General features: G+C 40.2%; 1 protein-coding gene across 3 annotated transcripts; it reads left to right on the forward strand.

Moving 5' to 3' along the window:
• The first annotated feature begins 4797 nt into the window (after positions 1-4797).
• Positions 4798-24533, forward strand: vav1 (vav guanine nucleotide exchange factor 1). Of its 3 annotated transcripts, none has more exons than XM_085409395.1 (29): positions 4798-4935; positions 5190-5285; positions 5380-5496; positions 9248-9364; positions 11434-11492; positions 13115-13180; positions 13640-13748; positions 14365-14460; positions 14866-14934; positions 15110-15213; positions 15310-15409; positions 15525-15620; positions 15721-15789; positions 15879-15965; positions 16060-16145; positions 16233-16368; positions 16471-16580; positions 17120-17221; positions 17350-17444; positions 17532-17554; positions 17720-17756; positions 19821-19957; positions 20734-20820; positions 21059-21090; positions 22256-22366; positions 23101-23188; positions 23372-23501; positions 23898-24049; positions 24136-24533. In XM_085409395.1, exons 2-29 carry the CDS (start codon positions 5199-5201, stop codon positions 24187-24189), a joined length of 2556 nt encoding a protein of 851 aa, XP_085265521.1. In that variant the 5' UTR covers positions 4798-4935; positions 5190-5198; the 3' UTR covers positions 24190-24533. The 3 variants fall into 3 exon arrangements, with proteins under 3 accessions (XP_085265521.1, XP_085265523.1, XP_085265522.1); XM_085409397.1 differs by having other exon boundaries at positions 20734-20799; XM_085409396.1 differs by having other exon boundaries at positions 14368-14460.
• The last annotated feature ends 409 nt before the right edge of the window (positions 24534-24942 follow it).

Below are 24942 nucleotides of genomic sequence, written 5' to 3' on the forward strand. Positions count from 1 at the left end.
CTTACCGTCTGCAGGAGAGGGCATCTGTCATCCACCTTTCAGGGTTTAATAAAACCCTGAAATCAATGCTGAGGAGGTTCGTAAGAGAATCGGGAAAAGACTGGGACCAATGGCTTCCATTTTTGCTTTTCGCCTATAGAGAGGTACCACAAGCATCAACTGGATTTTCTCCGTTTCAGCTCTTGTACGGCCATAATGTCAGAGGTCCACTGGATGTACTTCGGGAAGCTTGGGAGGAAGCTAGCCCTGAAAAACAGTGCTCTTCCCTCTCTTATGTGTTGAAAATGAGGGACAAGCTTGAACAGTTTCAGGAACTGGCTCATTGTCACCTAGTAAGTGCCCAGCGACGTCAAAAACAGAACTATGATAAGACAGCTCGCAGGAGGACCTTTAAAGAAGGACAAAAAGTGTTGCTCCTTTTGCCAACCACTGAAAGCAGTCTCTTAGCCAAATGGCAGGGGCCATTTGTGATAAACAGGAAAGCAGGTCCTGTCACTTATGAGCTCAACATGCCGAATCGTCGGAAAAAGCAACAGGTGTTTCATGTCAACATGTTGAGGGAGTGGATTGAGAAGCCAGAGCAATCACTTCAGTTGTGGGCTCGTGTTGTACTGCAGGAAGAAGAGCCTCAAGAGCAATTCTTTCCCACCAGTACTGAAGAAAAGCTATTTCCGGATTTGAGCCATCTATCACCAGAACAGCAGGAGGAGCTCGCGGCCATAATGCCACAGGAGCTTTTCAGCACAAAGCCAGGCTACACCCATCTTATTCAGCATGACATACACCTGCGTTGTTCGAATCAACCACCCATCAGGGATACCACCTCCAGAGTTCCAGCAAAGCTAATGCCAGCATTGAAACAGGAGGTGGAAGAAATGCTTGCAACAGGGATTATAGAGCCATCTAGAGGTGAGTGGTGTAGCCCTGTGGTACTCGTCCCCAAGAAAAATGATGCAAGACAGAGATTTTGTGTTGACTTCTCAAAACTTAATGCTGTCTCTGCTTTTGATGCATATCCTATGCCAAGAGTGGATGAATTGATTGAGCGCTTGGGTAATGCCAAGTACCTCACAACACTCGACCTTTGTAAAGGTTATTGGCAAGTCCCCCTAACAGAGTCCTCAAGGGATTTAACTACATTCAGGGTTCCCAGCGGACTTTATCGTTTCAGAACTATGCCTTTCGGACTACATGGAGCTCCAGCCACGTTCCAGAGGCTGGTGGACTTGGTTCTGAAAGGAGCATGCCGCTGCTATGCAGCAGCGTATATTGACGACATTGTGGTGTTCAGCGAGACATGGGAGGACCATGTGAAACATCTGGCTGATGTCCTGCAACGCATCAGAACAGCTGGACTAGTCATCAACCCTGGGAAATGCCACATTGCACAGACCGAGGTGGAGTACCTGGGATACGTCATTGGGGGTGGGGTCATCCGCCCTCAGGTGAGTAAGGTCGAGAACCTTGCCTCTTGTCCTCCTCCGACTACAAAGAAAAAGTTGAGATCCTTCCTGGGTTTAGCTGGCTGGTATCGTCGTTTCATCCCTAATTTCTCTACCAGATCAGCTATTCTTAGTGATTTAACTCGTAAATCATGCCCCAACAAAATTAAATGGACTCCAGAGTGTGAGGCTGCATTCATGGATTTGAAAAACTGTTTGTGTAATGAGCCTGTGTTGCAGTGTCCAGACTTTACGTGCCCGTTTATTGTACAGACTGATGCTTCAGGAGTTGGGCTGGGAGCTGTGTTGCTGCAAGGTGATGGAGAGGACCAAAGACCTGTGCAGTACATAAGCCGTAAGCTCTTCCCCAGAGAAATGAAGTATTCCACAATTGAAAAAGAAGCTTTGGCAATAAAATGGGCTTTGGACACTCTGAGATACTATCTACTGGGAGGTGAATTTGTGCTTGAAACCGATCATCGAGCTTTACAGTGGATGAACAGAATGAGAGACACCAACGCAAGGATCACGAGGTGGTATCTTTCATTGCAGCCATATTGTTTTAAGATTCGATATAGGGCAGGGAAAAAGAATGTTGTGGCAGACTTTCTTTCCCGTTCCTATGAAGAGTAACGGACTTAAGGGGGGGGGGGAATGTGACAAAGTGGCTAATCACATCATTAGCACCCGTTTGAAATTTAAGATATGTAATAGCCTTGACTAAAACATGAGGGAGGTGCGTCATACCTGTGACAAAGTGTATTCATTTGCCATTTGTCACTTGCGTATATTGTTATTCTGTGTTCTGTTATTTTACAGTCAGCCATAATGCTTTAATTTAGACAGTGCTGGTGTAACTTCTCTTAACACACAATATCCCGGGTTTTGTTTGTGGTAGCAGTAGTTACATTCTTTACATCCATGCATGTGTTTTAAAGCAAACACTACTAACCATCAGATCATCTGAATTTTCTTCTGTTTACAGGCACATGTCTAGTAAATTATGTTTCTTTATGTTGCTTTGGTTATACTTACCATGGTGTCCATGTTGTGCATTCAGGTCCTGTATGTGAGACGGGTGTATGGGAAGGGCCGCCCACTACTTCCTGTTTATATAGGGTCATGAGGTCAATGATTGGATCACTGGGTGTAACCAAATGGAGGGTTTTCATTTTGTATAGTATTGTTTGTTTTCTTTAAAGTAGCCTTTTGAGTTATATTGTATGCAGTGTTTTACTTTACAAACCATTTAGTTGAGTAAATGAGTTTGTCAGTTTCATGCATGACTTTATTCCTGTTCTTTGTTTAGAATTGTATTATTTGGTTTGACCTATTTTGTTCAATGGTAGGGACTAACGAGGTCAGGTGTGGGCAAAGTCTTGTATAAAGCCAGTGGGATTTTTGCATGCCTGATTGATTGTTTTATGGTAAAAGGGAGATGCTAGCAATAAAGTATGCTTAAAAAGAACTTCAATTGTCTGCTAATGCTATTTACTTATCACCTTCCTTGCTGCTTAAGTTATGCTACATCACAATACCCTTCATCAGTCACGTCTTCTCTTCTGTTTCCTGGTCTACATGAATCAGCTCACTGTCCCGTCCATATATTTTAAACCAAGACTATGCCACCATAAGAAGAAATACCCATAAAACCCTCCCTCTGTGAACGCTTGGGTCAAATGTGTGTAACGCCTAATGTTGCTCAATCATCAGTAATGCTATTACTGTAATCCTGCAATTTCATCTTGTGGCCACAGTGGTTGCTGTTCACCATAAGTTAAACCGACTTTTCTTGCAAAACAGCTCTTCCATACTTCTTTCTTTTTTCCCCTTCCAACTCTAACCTAGACACTCAGATCATTTTGACACATTTCCTGCCACCTCAGAACAGAGATTTGAGTGAAAAGTTATCGGCCATTTTAAAAATAAATGCATATTTGAAAAAAAGCTCAGCAGTCTCCAAGAAGCCATACCACCAGCATAAATTTAGAAAGATAAATCTGATATTTAAAAATACAGATAACTCACAGTGGAAAGCGTTCCGGACTTGAATAGACCTGTTAATATTGCAACTTTATAGTTCTGAGGAAAGGATTGTAATCTAATTTTATCTTTATTATGATAAGTAACAGTAACTACAATGCCCCCCAAATTGCCAAAATCAACAGTGTTTACATTTTTATGTGGCTCTATCTATTATTTACTATGTGACAAATTTGTAGTCATGTGCACAACACTGCATGAAAATTCAATGTGTGGATTTTGCATATTATCCTTGTGACTGCATAGGCTCTCTGTCTGGGTACTTTGACTTCCTCCCACAGTTTAAGGGCTTGCACGTTAGGTTAAGTGGTGATTCTAAATTCACTGTAAGTGTGAAGCCGAGTGTGAGCAGTTGTCTGACTCTCTGTGTCAATCGTCCTGTAGACTGGCAAGCTCTTCATGGTTTACCAGCTTCCTGTCACTCTGAACTGGACAAACCGTCAAAAAAAACATAGATGGCATTGAAATTTGAAATCAACAGTTGTATGTTTTGCAAGTAAAATGTGCAAAAGCCATTCCATTTCCTTCTCATATATTGGATGGAGTAAAAATGCAAAGTACCAGTGGAAGTACTTATATGGATAACAATATCCCAAAATTGTACTTGACTAAATACTGCTCTCCTGCCTTATTGTTAATGAGTGAAGGCTTAAATTACTGATATCACTAGACGGTACTTCCACTGTTTTTAGTCGCACAAAAAGAAATTCGTAAAGATTTAGTTTGAGATGTTACATCTGAATGAGTTTTGATTTTGGGGCGTCTCAGCTGTGAATTTTTTTTTTTTTTAAGTGCCAACATGAGGGTAAAATCACCCCTGGGTGCTGTCAGAGTGTTTGAGGAGATGTTTCATTATTCATTAGGCAGCTCGAGGATTTTCCTTTGATAGACAGTGTGTCTCTCTGCTGTTGAGCTTTGGGACAGATTAAATATGAACTCTGCAGTGTAATTTTGAATTTCACAGATTTATTGATGTGTGTTTGGTTCCTGCAGCGTTTTACTGCCACAAAAGTGGATAAAAAATCCTTATTGAGGCGAAATATCAGTGCGTAGATGACTAGACAAGTAATGTTTCTTTGTTGACAGTCCAGCGGCTTACTTGCTGCTTTTCTGTCTCATGTCTCACATACATTTTCATCAAGTCTCACTCTTTTTTTTATCAGCTTGTGCCAGTTGTCACAACAGCAGCAGCAGCAGCTTTTTGAGTGTGTGTGTGTGTGTGTGTGTGAGTGAGAGAGAGAGAGAGAGAGAGAGAGAGGGTGCGTCAGAGGAAAAAGGAAGTTGCGGGAAAAAAGTTAAAAGCCTTCAACACAGTGCAGCTCTGCAGAACACCCACCACGGAAGAACGACAGAACAAGAGCGCCGAAGTCTGAAAATGAGATAATGAAAGGAAGACAGGGAGGTTAACATCAGAAAGAACACATAGAAGTGCCGGGAGGAACCAGTGAAGGTAAGGACCGATGGTTAAATGGTCCTGCGTTGATTTGGACTCGTACGATCAGGTTTACTGAGACAGCGGCAACTTTTTTTTTTGTTGCATTGAGTTTCAACAAAGGTGTTTCACTGAATGACAGCGTGATAGGCATTGCTGAGTGTCTGCTGTGCGCCTTTCTGATTGAACATTCATTTTGCTCTCCATTTGATTGAACGCCGCATGTCTAAGTTCTGTCTGTGTGTTTGCCCTTTTTTCTATTTTTCATTCAGAAAACCAAGATGGAGCTGTGGCGGCAGTGCGCGATGTGGTTGATCGACTGCCGAGTTCTTCCAGAGAACCACAGGGTCACTCTGGAGGGTGCACAGGTAAATAAGCAGCGACACATTCATATTCACCTGTGTGTGAATACACAAACTTGTTTCAGTTCCTCAAATTAATTCTGTGTGTGCGCTATGACAGGTGTGCGACCTGGCTCAGGCTCTGAGAGATGGCGTGCTGCTCTGCCAGTTGCTCAACAACCTGCTGCCTCAGGCTGTCAACCTGAGAGAGATCAACCTACGCCCACAGATGTCGCAGGTAAGACACAATGCCAGAGACACACACATACGCACACACCCAGACTTTTTCCTGATGCATTTCCATAGGACATTGCTATTGTTACCACCATGGCTTACTGAGGCCCTGATGCTGCATGATAGGAAAATGCTTCAGTCATTATCGGTACATCCGGGAGCATGTAGTGATCAGGATAATGATAATGAAGGAGAACAAAAGGAGACAACTAGAAGACAAAGAGAAATAATAAATAAATGTTTAAAAAAAACTCTAAAATTTTTGTTATTTAATTATCTCTTTATACACAGGGGTTTTGTCAACATTTTCCAATTTAAAAATTTATTCTTCACTTTTATAGGATTTGATGATACCAAATTGCTGCATTGTAATCCAGAATAGTCACAGCTCAGGAAAATTCAGGATTTGTGCTCGAAGCAAGACTCTTTGTGATATGTCAACTATTTTCTTATTTGACAATTAGAAACTTTTGGACTCATATGAACGACTTCGAAGCACCGTAATCGCACTGGCAGCTGGAAAGTGCTTTAATTTGATCATATTTCTACAGAGTATACTCCACAAGGGATATGATAAAAATACTTTCACCTCTTATCGTTTCTCCTCACTTTGAATATGCCTAATATTTTGTGTATACCTTTGTTATAGACAGTCAAATGAGAAAACTGATACCATTCTATGGTTAGCTTAGCTTAGCATAAAGATAAGAAACAGGCTGTTTGTGTGAAATGGGAGCAGAAACAGCTGACTTCAGTTTTTGCAGAGATTTCACAAACTACAAGCAATGTTTTTGAGGTATGGCATGTGGTTAGGTGAACCTTTTTTTTCTGGATTGTAGCAGGCAGAATACTTTCCTATCTTCTTACATTTTCTGCTACACTACGTTAGCCAGGTGTTAGCTCCAGTACATTTACAACACAGACATAAGGGCGTGATTTCTTATATATTGCTAATATATTCATTTTTAATACATACTTAAGCTATGCATTTTTTAAATATAACTCTCAAAAAGTCCTGTTGATTCCTGCCTACATTTCCTCGTCTTTTCAACTTTGTCCAAAAAATTGTTTTTGACAGTGCATGCAAGCTAAAAAACACATTAGCTAAAAAAACAAAACAAAAAACAAAAGGGTTGAACGGCATGAGATAATTAAAAGGGTGGCAAATATGAGTTAAAAACATTTGAAAGACAGGATGGTAGAATATCATAACCTAAAGTAGAGCATGTTGGGCCTTTTTAAGCTGAAATCTTAAGAAGGCCCTCCTTACTGGAGATCTGCAAACAGTGCAGGAGTTAATGGCCTTTGACATATGCATGGGAAACTCTGGGAAATCCTATGAGGTCAAAAGTGGTTAAGAAACATCCGCTGATTAACAGAAGGCCGGACGTGTACACTGTGACGTAGACTCACAGGCGTATACAAATGTGCATACACACACACACACACACACACACACACACACACACACACACACACACACACACACACACACACCTGTTGACACAATTACACAATTAGACAATCTTGTCTGTGCTCTTGCAATAAGGATTATTTTAGTAGTGTAAAAACAAATACTTGATTGCATGTTAATGTGATCTCCTGGCAGGGCGACATGATGTGTGCAGCAGTATCAGTCAGAACTAAACGTTTCCCCTTTTCTCAAATTAGAGTTCCGCATTTCCCACTGCTGAAGAGACACAGAGAGAGAGACACACACACACACACACAGAGAGAGAGAGCAGGAAGTTATGTAAAGCGGCATATGTCTGACCACCATGTCAGTTGCACTGCACACTCTGCTCCGTGTGGTTTCTTCTGCAGTCATATTTTAGATGTCCTTCGAACTGCTTCTTTTTAGTGGCACACATTTTAGCTCATTGTGCTTGATGGTTACGTGGTCCGTGCTGCTGATGAGTATTTACAGTCTGGTCAGGGCTGTAACAAAGCGTATGTGGAATCTAAGTGTTGAAAGAAAGACAGCAGCTTGTTCCTTCTCAAACAGGCTCGTTGGCTTTGAAGATATTTATTATTAATTTGTAATCTTTCAATTTTCTAAACTTGTCAAGTTTTTATTGATTTGTTACAATTGTAGCTAAAAAAGACGTGTTTTCTTTTCGACTGCTTTTGATTTGCTTCTAAATTATTTTTAACTATTGAGAGAAATCTTTTTTTTTTTTAACTTGTTAAAATCGTGGCTCAAGAGTTGGGAGTTTGCCTTGTAATCGGAAGGTTGCCGGTTCGAGCCCCGGCTTGGACAGTCTCGGTCGTTGTGTCCTTGGGCAAGACACTTCACCCGTTGCCTACTGGTGGTGGTCAGAGGGCCCGGTGGCGCCAGTGTCCGGCAGCCTCGCCTCTGTCAGTGCTCCCCAGGGTGGCTGTGGCTACAATGTAGCTTGCCATCACCAGTGTGTGAATGTGTGTGTGAATGTGTGGATGACTGGATATGTAAAGCGCTTTGGGGTCCTTAGGGACTAGTAAAGCGCTATATAAATACAGGCCATTTACCAATATAGTTCCTGTTTTCATGGATCTGTTCATTAACATTTCTGTTAATATTTTGAACTACTAAATATTACACTAAATATATACTAAGTATTTGAGCACAGTCATAAAGGCTGATCACACGTTCCCAGAGCCCATTGTGGCATCATCAGTTGCTCGTTTCATTTGATTGTCACTTCTAAAAAACACGAGACATTTCGTAACTTAAACCATCTGTGTTTAACAAAGATTGGAGGTTTTGATGGCCTTCCAGTGAAAAATCACTATAACAGTGTTTTTGGGGGAAGTTTGGTCAAACATAAAACAGGAAAATATAGATTTCTGATAAGTAAGATAAGAAATACAGTCAACACCGCTGAAGACCAGGAAAAACCCAGTAGACCTGTTTCATGGCTGCCATTCGGACACAAAGTATGGAGCTTTTCAGATCTTACTAATAATATTAATCAAGAGTTCTTCTCAGATTAAGTACAGAGCCTTAATTAATGTGATTACCAACACCTGTGTTTACCTACATATTTAAATCAGTGAGAAATAAGTCTGTTGAATTATACACATTTATTTAACTTGACTGATTGAAAAACAGATTACTCAGGATCCAGAGTAAGGCTAGAATACACTGTATGGACAAATGTACTGGACCACAGGAGCTGCTCGGCCATTTAAACCCATTACATGAAGCTCCCAGCGTACAGTTTTTGTGTTGATGTTAATGCCAGAGGTGGTTTGGAGCGCTGCAGTTATTGAGTCAGCAGAGTGTTGGAAATTTTAGTGCACCATGTATCCGTGTGTCTCTCAGCACTCTGTGACCTCGCTTATGTGCACCGAATCTTTGTAGCCGAGTTGCAGCATGTAGGAGGGAAGAAAACTCACAAATTATTACGATACCAACACATTCAGCGAGCTCTTTAGAACAACCCATGCTTTCATAAATGTTCAAGTCAAAGTCAACTTTATTGTCAGTTGTGCAATATGTGCGGGACATCCACGCGATCGAAATGCAGCTTCATTCTGATCCACACTGCACAAGCAGAATGCATCTAAAACAAAAACAACTAAGTATGAGTTTAAATATTGCACTACTACATATTAAAGCCTAGATACAAGAGGTATGGCCCAATGCCCATATTTGTTATCATGTAAAAATTGCACATGTATATTTATGGTTATTTGGTTTATAGATCAGCTGAACTGAATTGAATAATATAACTTATAAAAAAAGTGATGATTGTGTTTCTGGTTTTTTTTAGTTCCTGTGTTTAAAGAATATCCGGACATTCCTGGGAGTTTGTCAAGACAAGTTTCATCTGAAGAAGAATGAACTATTTGAAGCCTTTGATCTGTTTGATGTTCGGGACTTTGGAAAGGTATGACCATGCAAAAATCTATCTTTCGGACATATTCCCTGAGTTAATTTTAATTACTGATTAACTTTAAACAAAGTTGGGTTTGAATCTGCCCCGAACCATCCAGCACGTGTCTTCTCTCTCCTCACCCTTCCTTTCTTCTCTCCACTGCGCTATCACGATGAACGCTAAAAGCTCCAAAGCTTTTAGCTTTACACTAAATGTAGTAAACAGGAAAAACTACATTCATGTTGTGACCACATTTTACGTTTGCTTTTGAAACAAATTCTCCAGGCACTCTTGCACTTTGGAGAATCGCACTACAGTTCTCCTGTAGATTTAGCTTGCCTCAGTGTCCCATCATGCTGCCTCAGGCTGACTCTGTTTGACTGAGTTTGAGATCAGGTCCAGGCCATCATTTGTGGCACTCCTTGCTTCTCTTGTCCCAGAGGATAAGTGTTTATTACTTTGTGTCATCGTCTTTTTACGGTCGTTTATTTGCTGTATCTTGCACGGATGAAATCTCTTCCTGATGGTTACACGATGAATAAAAATTTAAAGATCTGAAGAACCCAAAATTGTACCTGAAAGGGGAACTCATGATGCACTCGTAGCTCAGTCATTACGGCAGACGTCTAAAGTGAAGCATGAAGTCCTAACGCCTTACTGCAGCTTGCAGACACCCACAAAGCCCTAACAGGAAGTAGCTTGGTGATTTTCTAATGTGAAGTGTCAGAGCAAAGGCATGAATGCAGTACTCAACAGTTCTCTTTCACTTTCTATGCAGTGCAGCGATTTAAAGCAACCAAGAGTGGATTTGAAATGAGCACTTTTTTTTTGTCTGTGCAAGCTAAGATGAAGCCATGTCCTCAAAATGAGTCATCAGGACATTTTATTTTTGGAGGGGGGGGGGGGGTCATTTCATCAACTATACAGTGTGTTACTGTCACTAAGCTTCTCGTTTCACTTTGCAGCTTCCACTCAGTCACCCATAACAATTTAATGTAGAAAACATGGGTGTGGTAGATCCTGTACACAAGTAAATAAAGTCCATCGGCACAAAACCTGCTCCGAGAGATATCTTATTATAATCTATTGCTTTATTAAACTGCTAACGCTTACCCGTCGGTGTGTGAGCTCTACTTTGCTGTTATAGCAGAGCTTGCATCACAAATTGCTTTTGATACAGCTTAGTTCAGTGGTTTCTAGCCATCATCTCAAGATTTAACATAGACATTTCTCTTAAGTGGAACTTCTGATAACCTATGGTGGATATAAGGATGAAAGAAGGGGTTGATGCATTTAAACAGAAAGCAAGCAGACAGCAGACGATGGGCTTAGCTAAGCATAAAACATTTTAGTATGGGAAACATCTGTTCTCTCACACAGCTGTTTGGATCTTTTTTAACCACCACTTCATCAGAAAGCTAATTAGTGTTTTCTATTGAATTCTCTGCTACTAAGATAGCAGTTTGAATTAGTTCACTGATTTCTTTTCCACAGGACTTCTCAGAACCACAGATTTTCACTTCTTGTTGCATCTTTACTCTTTTTTTCTGTCTTGAATGAAAGCAGAAATTAGACCGAAAAATGCTGACTGAGAAATGTATTCCTTAGTCCTTTTTTTTTTTACTTAACCAGAAGTGTTGGAAGACAAGTTTCAGCTGAAACAAGTCAAGTGGCATCACACAGAAAGAAAACATGATGAAAAGTGAAAAAGCGTGTCAAAGAAGCTCAAAATGTGTGACAAAAACAAACTGCCCCTTACTTACTTGGTTAGTAAGTTATAAACCAACATTTAAACTCGCTAATACATGCTTTCCTTTAAACAAAGAGCGTTCACTTTCATTTTAACCACTGTTTTTGTATGTTTCTGATCACATTTCACATGAAATTTCAACACCCACCGTGATTATGCTCTTTTTAATTGAACTGTCAAACAGAGCGAGAGTGAAACTAGGCCATTATTTAGTGTTCACATTTAAAGTGTTAAACAGTTTTACAGTTTCTCTGCCAGTGTGTGTTCCCACACTCTGTACAAGATTGTTAATTGTGTACTATACTTCTTTGTGTGTTTCTGTCTGTGTAAGGTCATAGATACGTTGTCCACCCTGTCTCATTCGTCCATTGCTGTCCAAAGAGGATTTCAGTAAGTACATTCCTGCCTGTAACTAAAATTGAAGTTTAAAGGGACCACTTGTGCTAACTGCTAAGTCCATGCTTGTATTCTTAGACTATCACCTTCCATCCAGCTCTCCTTTTAAGGCGACTTTCTTATGATAAGCCCTCATATTCTAATCATATTCAGGATATCTGATCCAGTGTTGTGCAATACTGGAAATTTTGGTCTTGATCTCATGCCAAATAAATACAGGGCCAGTACTGCCAATACCAGTAGCAATACCCGTAACTTATAAAGGCAGCTCATGTATGGGAGAGCAGTGTGTCATGAATTTTTAGATGAATCATCATCAGTTCGCAAATTCTGAACACATTTTAATGACCACCAAATCACCGTGAGTTTTACTTTCCACAATAATGGGTTAACACAACAAAACACAACTTTCAGCTTTTGGGGTATTTAAATGTGCCAGTCTCCAAAGCACTTTGGGTCATCTTCTGTTGTGTAAATGGGCTATAAGCTATAAATAAAATAGATGTGACAGTCAACACAAAAAGTTTCAGACATTTTTCATGGTGCACGTCTGAGGTATATTCTCTCATTTCCCAAAAAAAGAATTAATTTAAAGCAGTCGATTACATACTGGACTTAGAATCGATACATTGTTTCTATGCTCTATCATGCTACTATCGATTTGATACCAATACTATTGTTGGTGCCGATATTTGGATCGACCTACCTTTAATGCGATCTCACTGACATCATCCAGAGCCAAACGTAGCAACAAATGCCTTTAAATGCAATTGTAAAAAGCTTTATCTGCATTTTTAAATTTGTAGTATTTTATTAATTATCTGATGTGTGTGTTATCTGTTAGTGTGAAGCATTTATTATTTGTCTGTTTGCTTCCTTGAAATATTTGGGGTTTATAGAAATCACACAGACGATTTCGTTGCTGGCAGAAAGAAAACAGATGCGTTGGCAGAGAAGGGAGAAGTAACTTGTTTAAGATGGTCAACTTTTTTTTTTATAATAAATGTCCTAATCATAACTGTTTTCTGTAGAAATGTGGAAATTATGGAGTTTTAAATAACTAGTCTCAAATGGTTTATTGCACAACATGAAATTATACCCTTATCCTACCACGTGGATGTGAAAGTGCTTACTTGGGATTACTTTTTTGTTGGTCTGTGGCCATGCCACCCTAAAAGCGAGAATATAATTTTTATACAACTGAAATTGGTTATATGGACCAGAGACTTGTGGCTGGTTTTTTTCTTAGGCTGAAAGTTGGTGTAGCAGATAACAGCACTTCCTCAGTGCCAGATAAGACTGTTGTTTCTTAACTTGACAGAACGTTCCCGAAAGTTTCAAGTTTTGTAACTCATTAATTTAAGTGGCATTTAATCTTTATATTTTGAGCACAACAGGTTTTTGTTAGATTTCTGGGCACTTAAAAATTTAAATCCTTTCCATTACCATTAAATACGCCGGCTCATCAGGAAGTCAGCACCACAGTAATGGGGTTTTGTCCTTCAGCCTGGAACCTAAATTCATGCTTAATTACTAATATTATATTAACCTTTATTCAGTTGTAATTTTCACTCTCTTTTTTTGTTGCTTGAACACACTCACCTTCCCTTCAACAGGCCTTTTCCTTTAGAGGGATGCACTCTTGATGAGGAGATCTACAGCGGCCTGTCTGACCAGATAGAGTAAGCCTTTTTCTCTATAATGTCTAAATGGAGGGAGAGAGATTGTTTTAAATAGCTGCCAATTTTTCTCTCTCTCTTTTTGTTGTGTGGCTGTATGATTTGAGGATTTTCCTATAAAACTTTAACATCTTCACAAGGAAATGCTTTCATAATGCCACATTTTGACCTGTAGAAAAGTTCAAAATACTCAAACAGAAAACTACCAGCAAAAATTCTGCATTATTTTACTTTTAAGAATTAAATTTAAGAGTCTTGTCAGGACATTTTGAATTTTAATTGAATCAAACTGGGAGATGTGATGGTTTATTGCAAGTGGAGAAATGTTATATTCCACCAGCTATACAGGTGGTGTACAGGTGGTGTACAGGTTAGTGACGCTCCGTATACAGCACAGATATATTTAAGAAAAAAAGCCAAAGGTGATAACAGTAAGTACTTTGCATGTGTTTTGTGTATTAGTGATACAGTGGATGAAGATGATGACTTGTACGACTTTGTGGAGGATGAGGAGAACGAAGGAGATGAGATCTATGAAGACTTGATGAGGACAGATGAACCGCCTGAAACTGTGAGTGGTTCCCATGTGACCTGTAACCTGCAACAAAAAGGAGGGTGTAGCCTTCACTTGCAACCTGCAAACTTTGCAGGTCTTCCAACAAAATACTTCTGCACTAAAATCTGGGTTTCACTGTGTTTCTTATCACCTCATGTGAGGCTATGACTCGGTAGGCAGAGTAGTCCGCATATCAAAGACTCTTAATCAGATTAGAGTTTTACTTGCAGATGTCTAATATATACACCTTCACCCGAAGCATGTTATTTTAGATTTTTTAGAAACCTTTTAGTCAGAATTATTCAGTAAGAAAAGAGCAAGAAGGACAGTTTGAAATATTAAATACAATTTTGTGTAGCAGGAATAATAATTTTTCTTTGTCTTTCCAATCTTATTAATGTTCTTAAAACCTCCTTTGGTTTTTGAAAGTCTTTGTGGGTCAAGGAACCGCAGTGCCTCAGAGCCTATGTGCCAAAGTTTTCTGTTTGACTTTGATAGGGGTTGTTTAAACTTCTCTGTTAATGTTTAAATAACTACTGCTACTTAAACACCATAACCCATTTCTTTTGTATAAGGCAAGTACAAACAAAAGCAAAAAAACCCTCATTTGACTTTTTTTTGTGCCCTTTAGCAGCAGAAAACTGGTGTGGACAAGAGAGAGTGCTGCCTGCAGGAGATCAGACAGACGGAAGAGAAATACTCAGAAACACTGCAATCTATACTACAGGTGTGCACACACCCACAGTCTGATCAAAGAAGATCGGTGCATTCATATGGCAATAAAAAAAACGACTCATAATGACGATGACAGAGCCCATCTTAAAAAACATAAAGGAGCTGGGGGAGAAAAAATGTGAATTTCTGAGATCTTTTAAACTTAACACAAAAATGTTTTAATATTTCTGAAATTCAAAGCTCACACATTTAAAAAAAAAAAAAAGAAATCTGAATTTCTGTGAAATTAAAATCACAAATTTGCAAAAAACATTTTTACGTAAGTAACAACATCACTTTTTATACACCTGTTCCACACCTCTTTCAATCCTTCATCATACATCACAAGCACACAAGTATAGAGAACTCATGCACAAAAAAAATTAAAAATAACACTCATACTCGCTCTTCTGTGCAGCACTTTATGAAGCCTCTTCAAAGGTTTCTCCAGCCACAAGACATTGAAAGTATCTTCATCAACGTACAGGTAAAGAAGGTGTTTACCTCTACACCTGCATGATATACCCACTTCATGGAAAACCTTTGTTTACATAGTGTGTGTGTGTGTGTGTGTGTGTGTGTGTGTGTGTGTGTGTGTGTGTGTGTGTGTGTGTGTGTGTGTGTGTGTGTGTGTGTGTGTGTGTGTGTGTGTGTGTGTGTAGGATTTGAATAAGACCCATTCTGAATTGCTAGAAGAAGTTCAGAACTCTATCCTAAATAATGGAGCCAGGAATCTGTTCCAGGTGTTTGTGAACTACAAGGAGAGGTATATCGCTCGTGCAGAGACACACACACAGATCCACTTGTTTATCTTACAAACAAATGTATGAAAAATATGTTTATGTATCCCATCTCTCGCCAGGCTGTTACTGTACGGTCGTTACTGCAGTCAGGTGGAGGCGGCAACAAAACACCTTGACAAGCTTTCAAATGCGAGGGAGGATATCAGGATGAAACTGGAGGTGAGGAGGAAACACACGCTCCATTTTAGACATATTTAAATAACTTCATGCAAATTTATTTGATCATCATTTCTTGTTGTTTAATACTAGTTCGCTCTGTCTGTCTCTCTCTCAGGAGTGTTCAAAGAGAGCAAACAGTGGACGTTTTTCTCTACGAGATTTACTCATGGTCCCCATGCAGAGAGTCCTCAAATACCACCTGCTATTACAGGCATGTGTTTATACTTCATACATGGTACTTACTGTATCTTCAGTTTCCAGTTGGTTTTATCCAGCAGCTTTAATTTGCCGTGGCTTGCTTGTGTCTGCAGGAGCTGGTAAAACACACCACTGACTCAACAGAGAAGGAGAACCTGCGAACAGCTCTAGATGCCATGAGAGTAAGTGTGTGTATTTGTGTATTTCTACTTGTATGTAACCTGAAAGTATGATACTTAATCCTCGTGCATGCATGTGTGTGTGTTTCCAGGATCTGGCGCAGAGTGTTAATGAGGTGAAACGAGACAATGAGATCATCAAGCAAATCACCACATTTCAGCTTTCCATAGAAAACATGGTGCGGTTACACTATTTCATTTTTAATGAGTCTCTCTTTGGTTGTTGTTTGTATTTCCTTTCTGCTCATCCTCCCTCTCGTCCTCCTTCCTCAGACTCAGTCTCTAGCTCTCTACGGTCGTCCCAAAATCGATGGAGAACTAAAGATTTGCAGCTCAGAGAAAAGATCGAAACAGGACAGGTGCGTGTGTGGCTGACGCACGTCTCATCTGATATGTTACAAGCTGTTTTTTGACGTTGCGTTTGTGTGCGCTCTGCTGTTTGTCAGGTACGCGTTCCTCTTTGATAAAGCTGTGTTTATTTGTAAGAAAAAGAGTGGAGAAACTTTTGAGCTGAAAGAGATCATTGAACTACACAGCTACCAGATACGAGATGAAACCACAGGAGAGAAGGACAATAAAAAGGTCTCCAAATCTGCACTGAGACACCTGTTACACACAAAACAAGATCGGCATAAGGCATCTCAATAGGACTGACTGTGTGTGTGTGTTTTTGTATGTGAACAGTGGTCCTATTTGTTCCTCTTGCTGGATTGCTACGGAAGGTCTGGCTATGATTTATTCTTCAAAACCAGAGAACTGAAGAAAAAATGGCTGGAACAGTTTGAGATGGCTCTGTGAGTATTAAATGTGGACGTACAGCTGAGCACTAAAAACAGCAATCGGAGAACTATGAAGAATATTTAGCAGCTAAAGTTCCAGAAACTATACTCAGACTTATAGACTAAAAAAAAACAGTGAGCTCTTTCAAAACACCTCAATATGTCAGCAAACCAGAGCTGGGATAAGTTACTGCAGGTTTTAGGTTGTTAATTGTTTTTTCCTCCAAAATATTACATTTATGTAATGACGGACTTTTGTGTTGTCGAACATACAAAATAAGAAGCGGATCTGAAAAAGGTTGGACATGGAAACGTTTAGTTTTATGGATTTCTGTTGTTGATTTAACGCATCAACCTGCTATTTGTTACATTATTTGCAGTCTCACTGCACTGGCTTTGACTGCTTTTTCATCGCCAGTCTCTCTAAACGGATACCTTATGATTTGTACTTTTACCAGAGTGAAAGTACCAAAGTATCTGGCACTGAAAAGCAGCTGTTTGAATGCCTACTTCCCCCCAGCTGAGGTCAAAACAGTTTCGCTTTATGCTTACAGGTCAAATATGAGTCCTGAGAACTCCACAGCAAATAACCATGACTTCCAGATGCACTGCTTTGAGGAAACCACCTCCTGTAAAGCTTGCTCAATGTTGTTAAGGTACTTCTGTTATTCTATTATTCCTCCAACTAGTTAACAAGTTAGCTCCTGTGGAACTGTATTAACAAGTTAACAAAAAAAAGAAAAGGAATCTCCTCTAAAGGTAAAATTTCTCAATGTGTCTGCAGGGGGATATTTTTTCAGGGCTATCGCTGCACTCGCTGTAAGATGGCAGCACATAAAGAATGTTTAGGCAGAGTACCCGCCTGTGGACGAAACTCAGGTCTGTATACGTGCACACATGCATATGTATGTGTTTAAACACCGCTACTAATTAGTCTAATGATCAATTCTGCTTTTAAAATTACAGATCATTCTGTTTCTGCAAAAAAGGTATGTCTACATATATTTCATACTGTAAACTTCCAGCTCAGCTGGTGGATAAAGCCTCTTTGGGCTTTTTATTCCCACTATTGTACGTGCCAGTTTTAATGGATGGATGTTCTTTGGGACTTGCGCAAAACTTTGCTTCACCGTTTCTTTCTTTTGCTCCTGCAGAATAAAGCTCAAAGGTCCTCTGGTCATTCCAGCATTGGTAAGCAATTCATGATATATCAGCTTATAAAGCCTACTTCTACCAGCATGTTGAAAGCATACAGCACAAGACTTTCAGGTTCTGAGGTTATGTTTTTGTTCAACACTCAAATATAAAGCTGTAGCGATGTGTCTTCCCTAGTTATAACCTACATACAATTCATATATCTTGTGAGTTGTGTTATCATAAAAGTGCTTTCTTTGTTTGTAAAGTTATAACCAAATCTATATATAGTGACCATTTTTAAAAGCCTCTCTGCCATCAGCTTTAATCTCTCTGTGATCTTCTCTGATAAAGACCCATACCCTATTATGTCGGACAGCTAGAACTTCAGCAGGGCAATTATCATTTTCTCCTCTATTAGCAGCAGAGTTCACCATAAATAATTCAGATAGTTATATATCACATTATCAGCAAGTATTCCCAGTCTGCTTTTCCTGCCTGTATGGTTGTATTTTATTGTGATGTGTTTAACGGTGATCTATTTTCTATAAGACACTAAGTGCAAAGTGACATAGGCGCTTGGCAACCATGCTGACTAAAATAGATCGCAGCGTGTTAACAATCTGTAACTAATCTGTCTGACTGATTGCAGTCAGTATAAGTTTGACTGTGACTTTTTTGAGAGCCATCAGGTGGCTGGTTAATTCAGTTAAGGTTGAGAGTGTTGCACACTTAATCTCTGGTCTCCCCAACTGCTTGCGGCTGTTGACCGAGCAACCTGATTTTTTTCCTCGTCAAAAGAAGGTATTTTTTTTACTGTAGTGTGTCTGTGTGCACGGGGTCTTATTGTTTACATCAGCACTGATTTATATTAGAGGGTATGGCTGTCTCTGTTCTTACATGTGCATAAGAGTAAAGCATAAAGCAGGAAGAACAGCAACAAAAGCTCAGCACAGAACAGAGTAGAGATTGTCAGACAACGAATGAAAAAGAGTGGGGTGGAGGTGGGTTGCAGAGTGGCTTGCTGCAGCTGCAGGATTAAATAACCCCACTTTATGAGGTTTGCCTGCTGAGTCATCTGTTGTTGTGAGCTGGCATAGAGATCAGCTGGTCTTCTGGAAATGCGACGGAACTAAACTTTGCAGCCTGTCTGATTCATTTTCTTTGACGCTGATAATCTTATCGCTAGATGCACGTTTTAATACCTTATCTTTTTGCCTCTTGACCAGAAGAAGATTATTTCCCTTACTAAGAAGGCATAAGCATGGCAGATAGCTCCACCTTTTTGATTCTGAAGATTTTTTCTTTCTGACGCAACCTCAAAGAGATTTATGTTTGTAATGCGATGTCTCAACTTTAGGAATTTACGAAAGCCCACGGAGTGACCAACGGATTTTTAGGTTTCATTTTATGTAATATTTCAAAAGTCATGACTGAACTGTGACTCACTGGTTGTAATGACTGGAATAAAAGCAACACTCTTGTAAATATTTTCATTCTTACTCTTTTTGTTTTGTCAATCAGAGTCCTGAGGTCAATATCTTGGTTTATCTCCCTCCAGTTCTGCCCAGAAACATCACAGCAAGTGATTTAGCTTCACCTGTCAAACATATCAGTGTACTATACCCCCAACCCGATTTATTCAAGTTGCATAACAGGGCTGGTAAATAAATGAGGATGGTTCGCTTACGTCTGAATGAAAGTGCTTTCCCCTCATTCCCTTCGTTTTTTTATTCTTACCGATTGAGCCGTGAGTTCAGTACTTGCAGCGAATGAGATGTTCTCACAGTCTTCTTTTCTGAGCCCTCTTTTAAGGTAGAAAATATCAGAGCGACAACCATTAACTAGTTTGTGGACTATTTTCAACCAATTTATGCATGTTGATGGGAACCCCACTCGTGTGTGGTTAATGGTAGCCCAGTTTAATTTATCTAAACGGAGCATCATGGTAGGCGGGGATAGGGGATGTTTTTGGTAAACTTTGTCTATCTGAAATTAAAAGTTTTTAAAAATATGCAGAGAATAGTTTGATCCAGTTTGATTCGTTTTTCCAGGAGTACTTGCCTTATTGCAGCTCTTCCAAATATCACAACCTCTCCTTTTTCCTCTTTCTGCTGTCAGGATATCCTAAGATGGAGGTAAATCAGGAGTATTATGGCATGCCGCCGCCTCCTGTGGGCTTCGGCCAAGCGCTTCATCTCTCCAGAGGGGACGTCATTGAGCTGACCCGCGCTGACGCAGAGCTGCCCTGGTGGGAGGTAGGCCTAAAAAACATAGCCATATACATGCACTCCATTCTGCATTCAGTAAACTGAAGAAGGGGAGGGGTGAGGGGGGGTCATGCATTATTTTTTAGACTTTTCAAGGCTCGTTTCCTGTGGTTACCGTGTAGGTGTGAGAGGCTTTTGTCTTTTTTCAGTCTCTTTTGACATTTTCCTCTCTGCGTCTCAGTCTTCCACTTCCTCCCTCGTGCCAAACCTGCACTTGTATCTGCATGCAGTCGCGATGCTGTGTGACAGTTTTGATTTGGAAAATAAGCGTAATCTGACGGCAGAAATCCACAGAGCCGCTCAGGTTTCGCGGCCGTGCTTTTTGTTCCCGCTGGCTCACTGTGGCACAGTTTACTGAAAGTTTCATTCATGAGAAAGAAAGCATGCGCTGAGAAGAGTGAAAAACCTTCATGCGTTTGAACCGTCTCACTGTCAGCGCTGCATAAATGGGCTCAACACAGTGTCTGTGATTTTATCCATCAGGACTTTAAAACATGTCGTAGTGAAATAGTTTTTAACATTTTGTTAATAGTTAACCAAAAAAAATTGATTCACAAATCAGGTGTCAGCCAGCTCTTTCATGCTTCACAGTACTTCCTCATTAAACCTCTGCTTACAGATTTTTGATGTGTGACTTACCTCAGATTGCTATCTTTTGTATATGAGTAAATATTTTTACAATTGGGGTCGATTGCTTGATTTACCCTTCAGTGACTGATCGGTTGACTCAGTCTGATCATGTTATTTTCTATTATGTGACATAGGGAAGAAATCTAACCAGTGGTCTAATGGGATGGTTCCCTTGCCAAAAGGTTCAGCCCTACCTCACTGTGAGTACAATCCAGCAGCCAGTAAGCACCCTACCTTTTTCCATTTTGAAAACAAAACAACATTTTCAAATAGATTTAATTTCCCAGAAAGGCATAAGCTCAGAACAGCAAACAAATAACTGACTAAATTTAGCACAGCCAAGTGGTTTTTGTCAGCTTGCATATTCCTGTAAAGAAAACAAACATTAAGCAGAAGGAAATGAAAACTTGTTATCAGCCTTTTTATATGTGACTTTTCTGTGATCTCACTACTTTCCAGAGGCCACCCCAAGACCTATCTGGCTTCAACTGGTGAGTATTGACAGGAACGGGGCAGAATTGCTCGCTCGCCGAGCTTCTGCTTACCTTGGTTAACCATGGTCTGATTTTTTTTTACAGTGCTGCAGTGTTTGCAAAACTCAGTGGGAAACACCACAGAGCCAACACATAGAGTAGTACTAGTTAACAGACGCAAAAGCAGAACCCGATACTGAAAATTACAGGCGTTTTAATGGCAGCGTTTGGAACACTCTGTAACGCTCAAACTGATGGGATGTACCGTACACTGTGGTGATATGTGATTCGCCCCCAGGCTCGTGTTGATGACGATGACGACGGCATTCTGAGCCCTCAAAGTAGTGATTATAAACAGCTTTTTAATCACACCATTGCCCTCCTGAAGGACAGCGTGTTAGAAAATGTGTCAGTTTGGCGACACCTGGTGGTAATGAAAAGTATGACATTGAGGACAGGAAAGTGAACACGACTGATCATGTACAGTCAGACAACATAATTTTTCTTATAAACAGAGCTTTCCATTATCAAAATAATTGATCAGAGTTTGTAGAGAACAACATCGGCTTAAAGCTCGTTTGAAAGTATTTTTCAGAATTATGTACGCTTGTGCAGGGAAATGCAACCGATACATTTAATTTGATAGCTTTTTAAGATGTGGTTAAGGTGTGAACTGATGGGCTTTCAACTAAAGCATTGGACTAAGTGTAGCCTACTATTTTTCTTTAGGGGTTTTTACCAGAAAGACTGTATAAAGGCAAAGCTTCTTCCACTAGCTGTCAGCGAAGAGCGAAGCCAGAGGTGTTTTGTTTTAGGGCTACCCACTTTAATGAAATATCTCACAAATGTCTTCAGGGGATTTCTTCAAATTTGGCTCAAAGCTTGCCATACTGACCATTTTTCACATTTGTCTGGATCCTAAATTTTTAACACTTTGGTGCTGTTTGTGAAATGATTGTTTCTTTGTAATGACACTCATATTTGAATCATTGTCTGCTCTCACGTCTATAACTGTCAAAGAAGGCCAAGTAATGCTGTAGTGACAAAGTGTGTGTTTGATAGCAGTGTAACTTGATTGGTCTTGTGACTGTTGTCAAAAAATAACTGTGTGAATTAATGTTGCAGAGGCTACAGTATTCACTCAAAATAAACTGACGCTCTCGTTCTCTCTGTGTGATTGAAGGTTTGCGGGAAACATGGACCGCACGGCCGCCAAAAACCTATTAATGTCCCGCTCTGATGGTACCTTCCTCGTGCGGCAGAAAGATGGAGGAGAGTATGCTATCAGCATTAAGTAAGACATATATCAGTTAAAGTACTGTTTGATTATCTATCTGTTGATTTGAAGATGGCCAAATTACAAGCAATTTTTTTAAATATTCTATTATTGGTCCGATTGCATTTCAAACCTTAATTGTTAAAGGATAAGCTGCATATCTGCCCTAAAACAATAAGAAAGAGCACTTTTTTTTTGCACACGCTGGAGAGATTATATATCTCGACTGGCCAAGCTAGAGGAGGTGGCTGGGGAGAGGGAGGTCTGGGCTGCTCTGCTTTGGCTGCTGCCCCCGCGACCTGGCCCCCGGATAAGCGGAAGAAAATGGATGGAAGGATGAACATCTTTTTGCATCAAAGGAGCATTTAACTTAATAAAATCATACAAAACGTCATCAGGAAATATACTGCATTGTCATCCTCTTGTAAAATAAACCTCCTCTTTAAAAAGTTCCCCATCCAAAAAACGGTTTGGAAATTTGGAGATGTTTCACCAAACACGTGTAATGCGTAAATGTGCAGTAAACGAAGTATCACTTCCTCTCAAAACCAAGGGAAACAATCCAGACTGACAAAGCATTTAATGCATGATCTGTTTATAATTCATGAGCCAACAAAATCCATTCATCTTTGCAGAAGTGAAAAATTCTCGATTCTGTCGTTGGAGAGCCATCGCTATGTTTGCCGTTCAGCCTCCACGTGGACTGAGTTCCCAGACTATGGCTTTTAATATTCACCTCTCTCCTCCCTCAGGTTCAACATGGACATCAGACACATTAAGATCACCTCTAGTGAAGGCCTCTACCGCATCAACGACAAGAAGGCCTTCAAGGAGCTAGTAGTAAGTCATACACAGTCATAAAGCTGAAGCACTGCCTCAGAGCAAGAGAAACCAAACCTACCGCTGAACATTATCTTTAGTGCTGGATTGCTGCTGACCTCAGCTCCTCCTCTCTAACCACAACTAACATCTCTCTTACGTTTCTCACGCTTCTTTTCTCCTCCCGCCCCCCTCCCATATTAGGAGATGATTCAGTATTACCAGCAGACCTCATTGAAGGAGTACTTTAAGGACCTGGACACCACACTTTGTATACCTTTCAAACAACCGGAGCAAAGCAACCTGTCTGACAACATGCCCAATTTCACACCAGGTACAGAAGATCTCCATCACCTCCTACAGTCCTCACTGTGATCACCAAAGTCGTCCTCTGTGACTTGCAAATGTCTGTGCAAAATGACAGAGCAACCCACCTCCTAGTTTTGGAAGTGCAGATCACTACAGATCATGGAGCTCTCATATTCATTTTTATCACGTTTCTTTATTTTGAACAAAAGCAAGAGTCTAGAAATGACTTTATGATAGCCGCATGAGTTCTTTTTGCCATCTCCAGTCTTTATTGTAAGTTAAAATCTGCTTTAACTCTGTTTAACATGAGTGGTGATGATAACGCTCATGAAAACTCCTCTGCGAGGAATGGGGTAAGACTGTTTCCCCAAAACTATTCCTTTAAGCTGTTCCATGCTGCAATGTGGGCTCTGTCTCACAGGGGGCAGCATGAGGAGCTTTGGCGTCGCAAGGGCCAGGTATGACTTCTCGGCCAGGGACCGCTCCGAGCTCTCGCTGCGGGAAGGAGACACCATCAAGATCCTTTCCAAGAAGGGTCACAGTGGCTGGTGGAAAGGAGAGGTGTACGGCCGGGTGAGAGCACGGAAAAAATGTAAAAAAAAATTTTATTTTTTATTTGCTGTTTTCTTGTCTGACCTGCACTGCTCCTGTGTTTCCAGGTGGGGTTCTTTCCAGCCAACTATGTGGAGGAGGATTACTCTGACTACTGCTGATGTTCCTATGGATGTGATATGTAGACTCGTTCTCGATGTGTAGGGGTCTGTGTGAGGGACTGCATTAACCAACATGCAGGAGTGTGGCTGTGTGTATGAACGAGAATGCCAGTAGCTACTTGTGATTATGTGATGAGTGTCTAGTGATGTGAATAAAATCTCTGTTCAGCCAGCTTGATGATGTCTGGTTCATGTATGGATTTTAACCATATCATTATATCTACTCGAAATTTACAGTTTACAACACCACCTCTGTGTTGTTTTTAAGCTCACGTTTAAGTGTTTGTGTGATCTCATGTGAAATTAAATTAAAAACTGAAAAAAGGGTGTTTAATGTACATCGTGTATGCAGCGGATTTCCGATTACCAAAGCAGCAAATGTGACTTCATGTGGTGCAGTCTTAAAGTTAAAGCTAAACCTAAAGCTAACTGACAATTCAGTTCAGCTCGATTTTATTTATAAAGTTCCAACATTTGCCTCGAGGCGCTGTATAATGCAAAGCAAAGACCCAAAAATAACAGTGAGACAGTGAGAAGGCAAAACTCATTTTTAACAGGAAGAAACCTCCAGCAGAACCAGGCTCAGGGAGCAACAACAACAAATAAAAAGGTTTTAAAAAGAGGCCGTGAACAAGACAGTTTTCTTTATTTGGACTGCAGTCTGCAACCCGTAAGAAACCAGGAGACCAAGAACATCAGTAGACCACCAAACACAGAGAAACATAGTGGGAGGTTGGGGGTTGCAAAGTAGGT

This window comes from Rhamphochromis longiceps, linkage group LG6, assembly GCF_057381845.1.
Source record: "Rhamphochromis longiceps isolate RC_006_pf linkage group LG6, R_longiceps_female_GT1.1, whole genome shotgun sequence".
Classification (NCBI taxonomy): Eukaryota; Metazoa; Chordata; class Actinopteri; order Cichliformes; family Cichlidae; genus Rhamphochromis; species Rhamphochromis longiceps.

Coding starts and splice junctions, on each gene's coding strand:
- vav1 (XM_085409395.1), top strand. CDS start 5,199: ATGGAGCTGTGGCGGCAGTGCGCGATGTGGTTGATCGACTGCCGAGTT. Junction 16,369..16,470: donor GAGAGAAGGACAATAAAAAG/GTCTCCAAATCT, acceptor GTATGTGAACAG/TGGTCCTATTTGTTCCTCTT. Junction 17,222..17,349: donor GCTTGCTCAATGTTGTTAAG/GTACTTCTGTTA, acceptor ATGTGTCTGCAG/GGGGATATTTTTTCAGGGCT.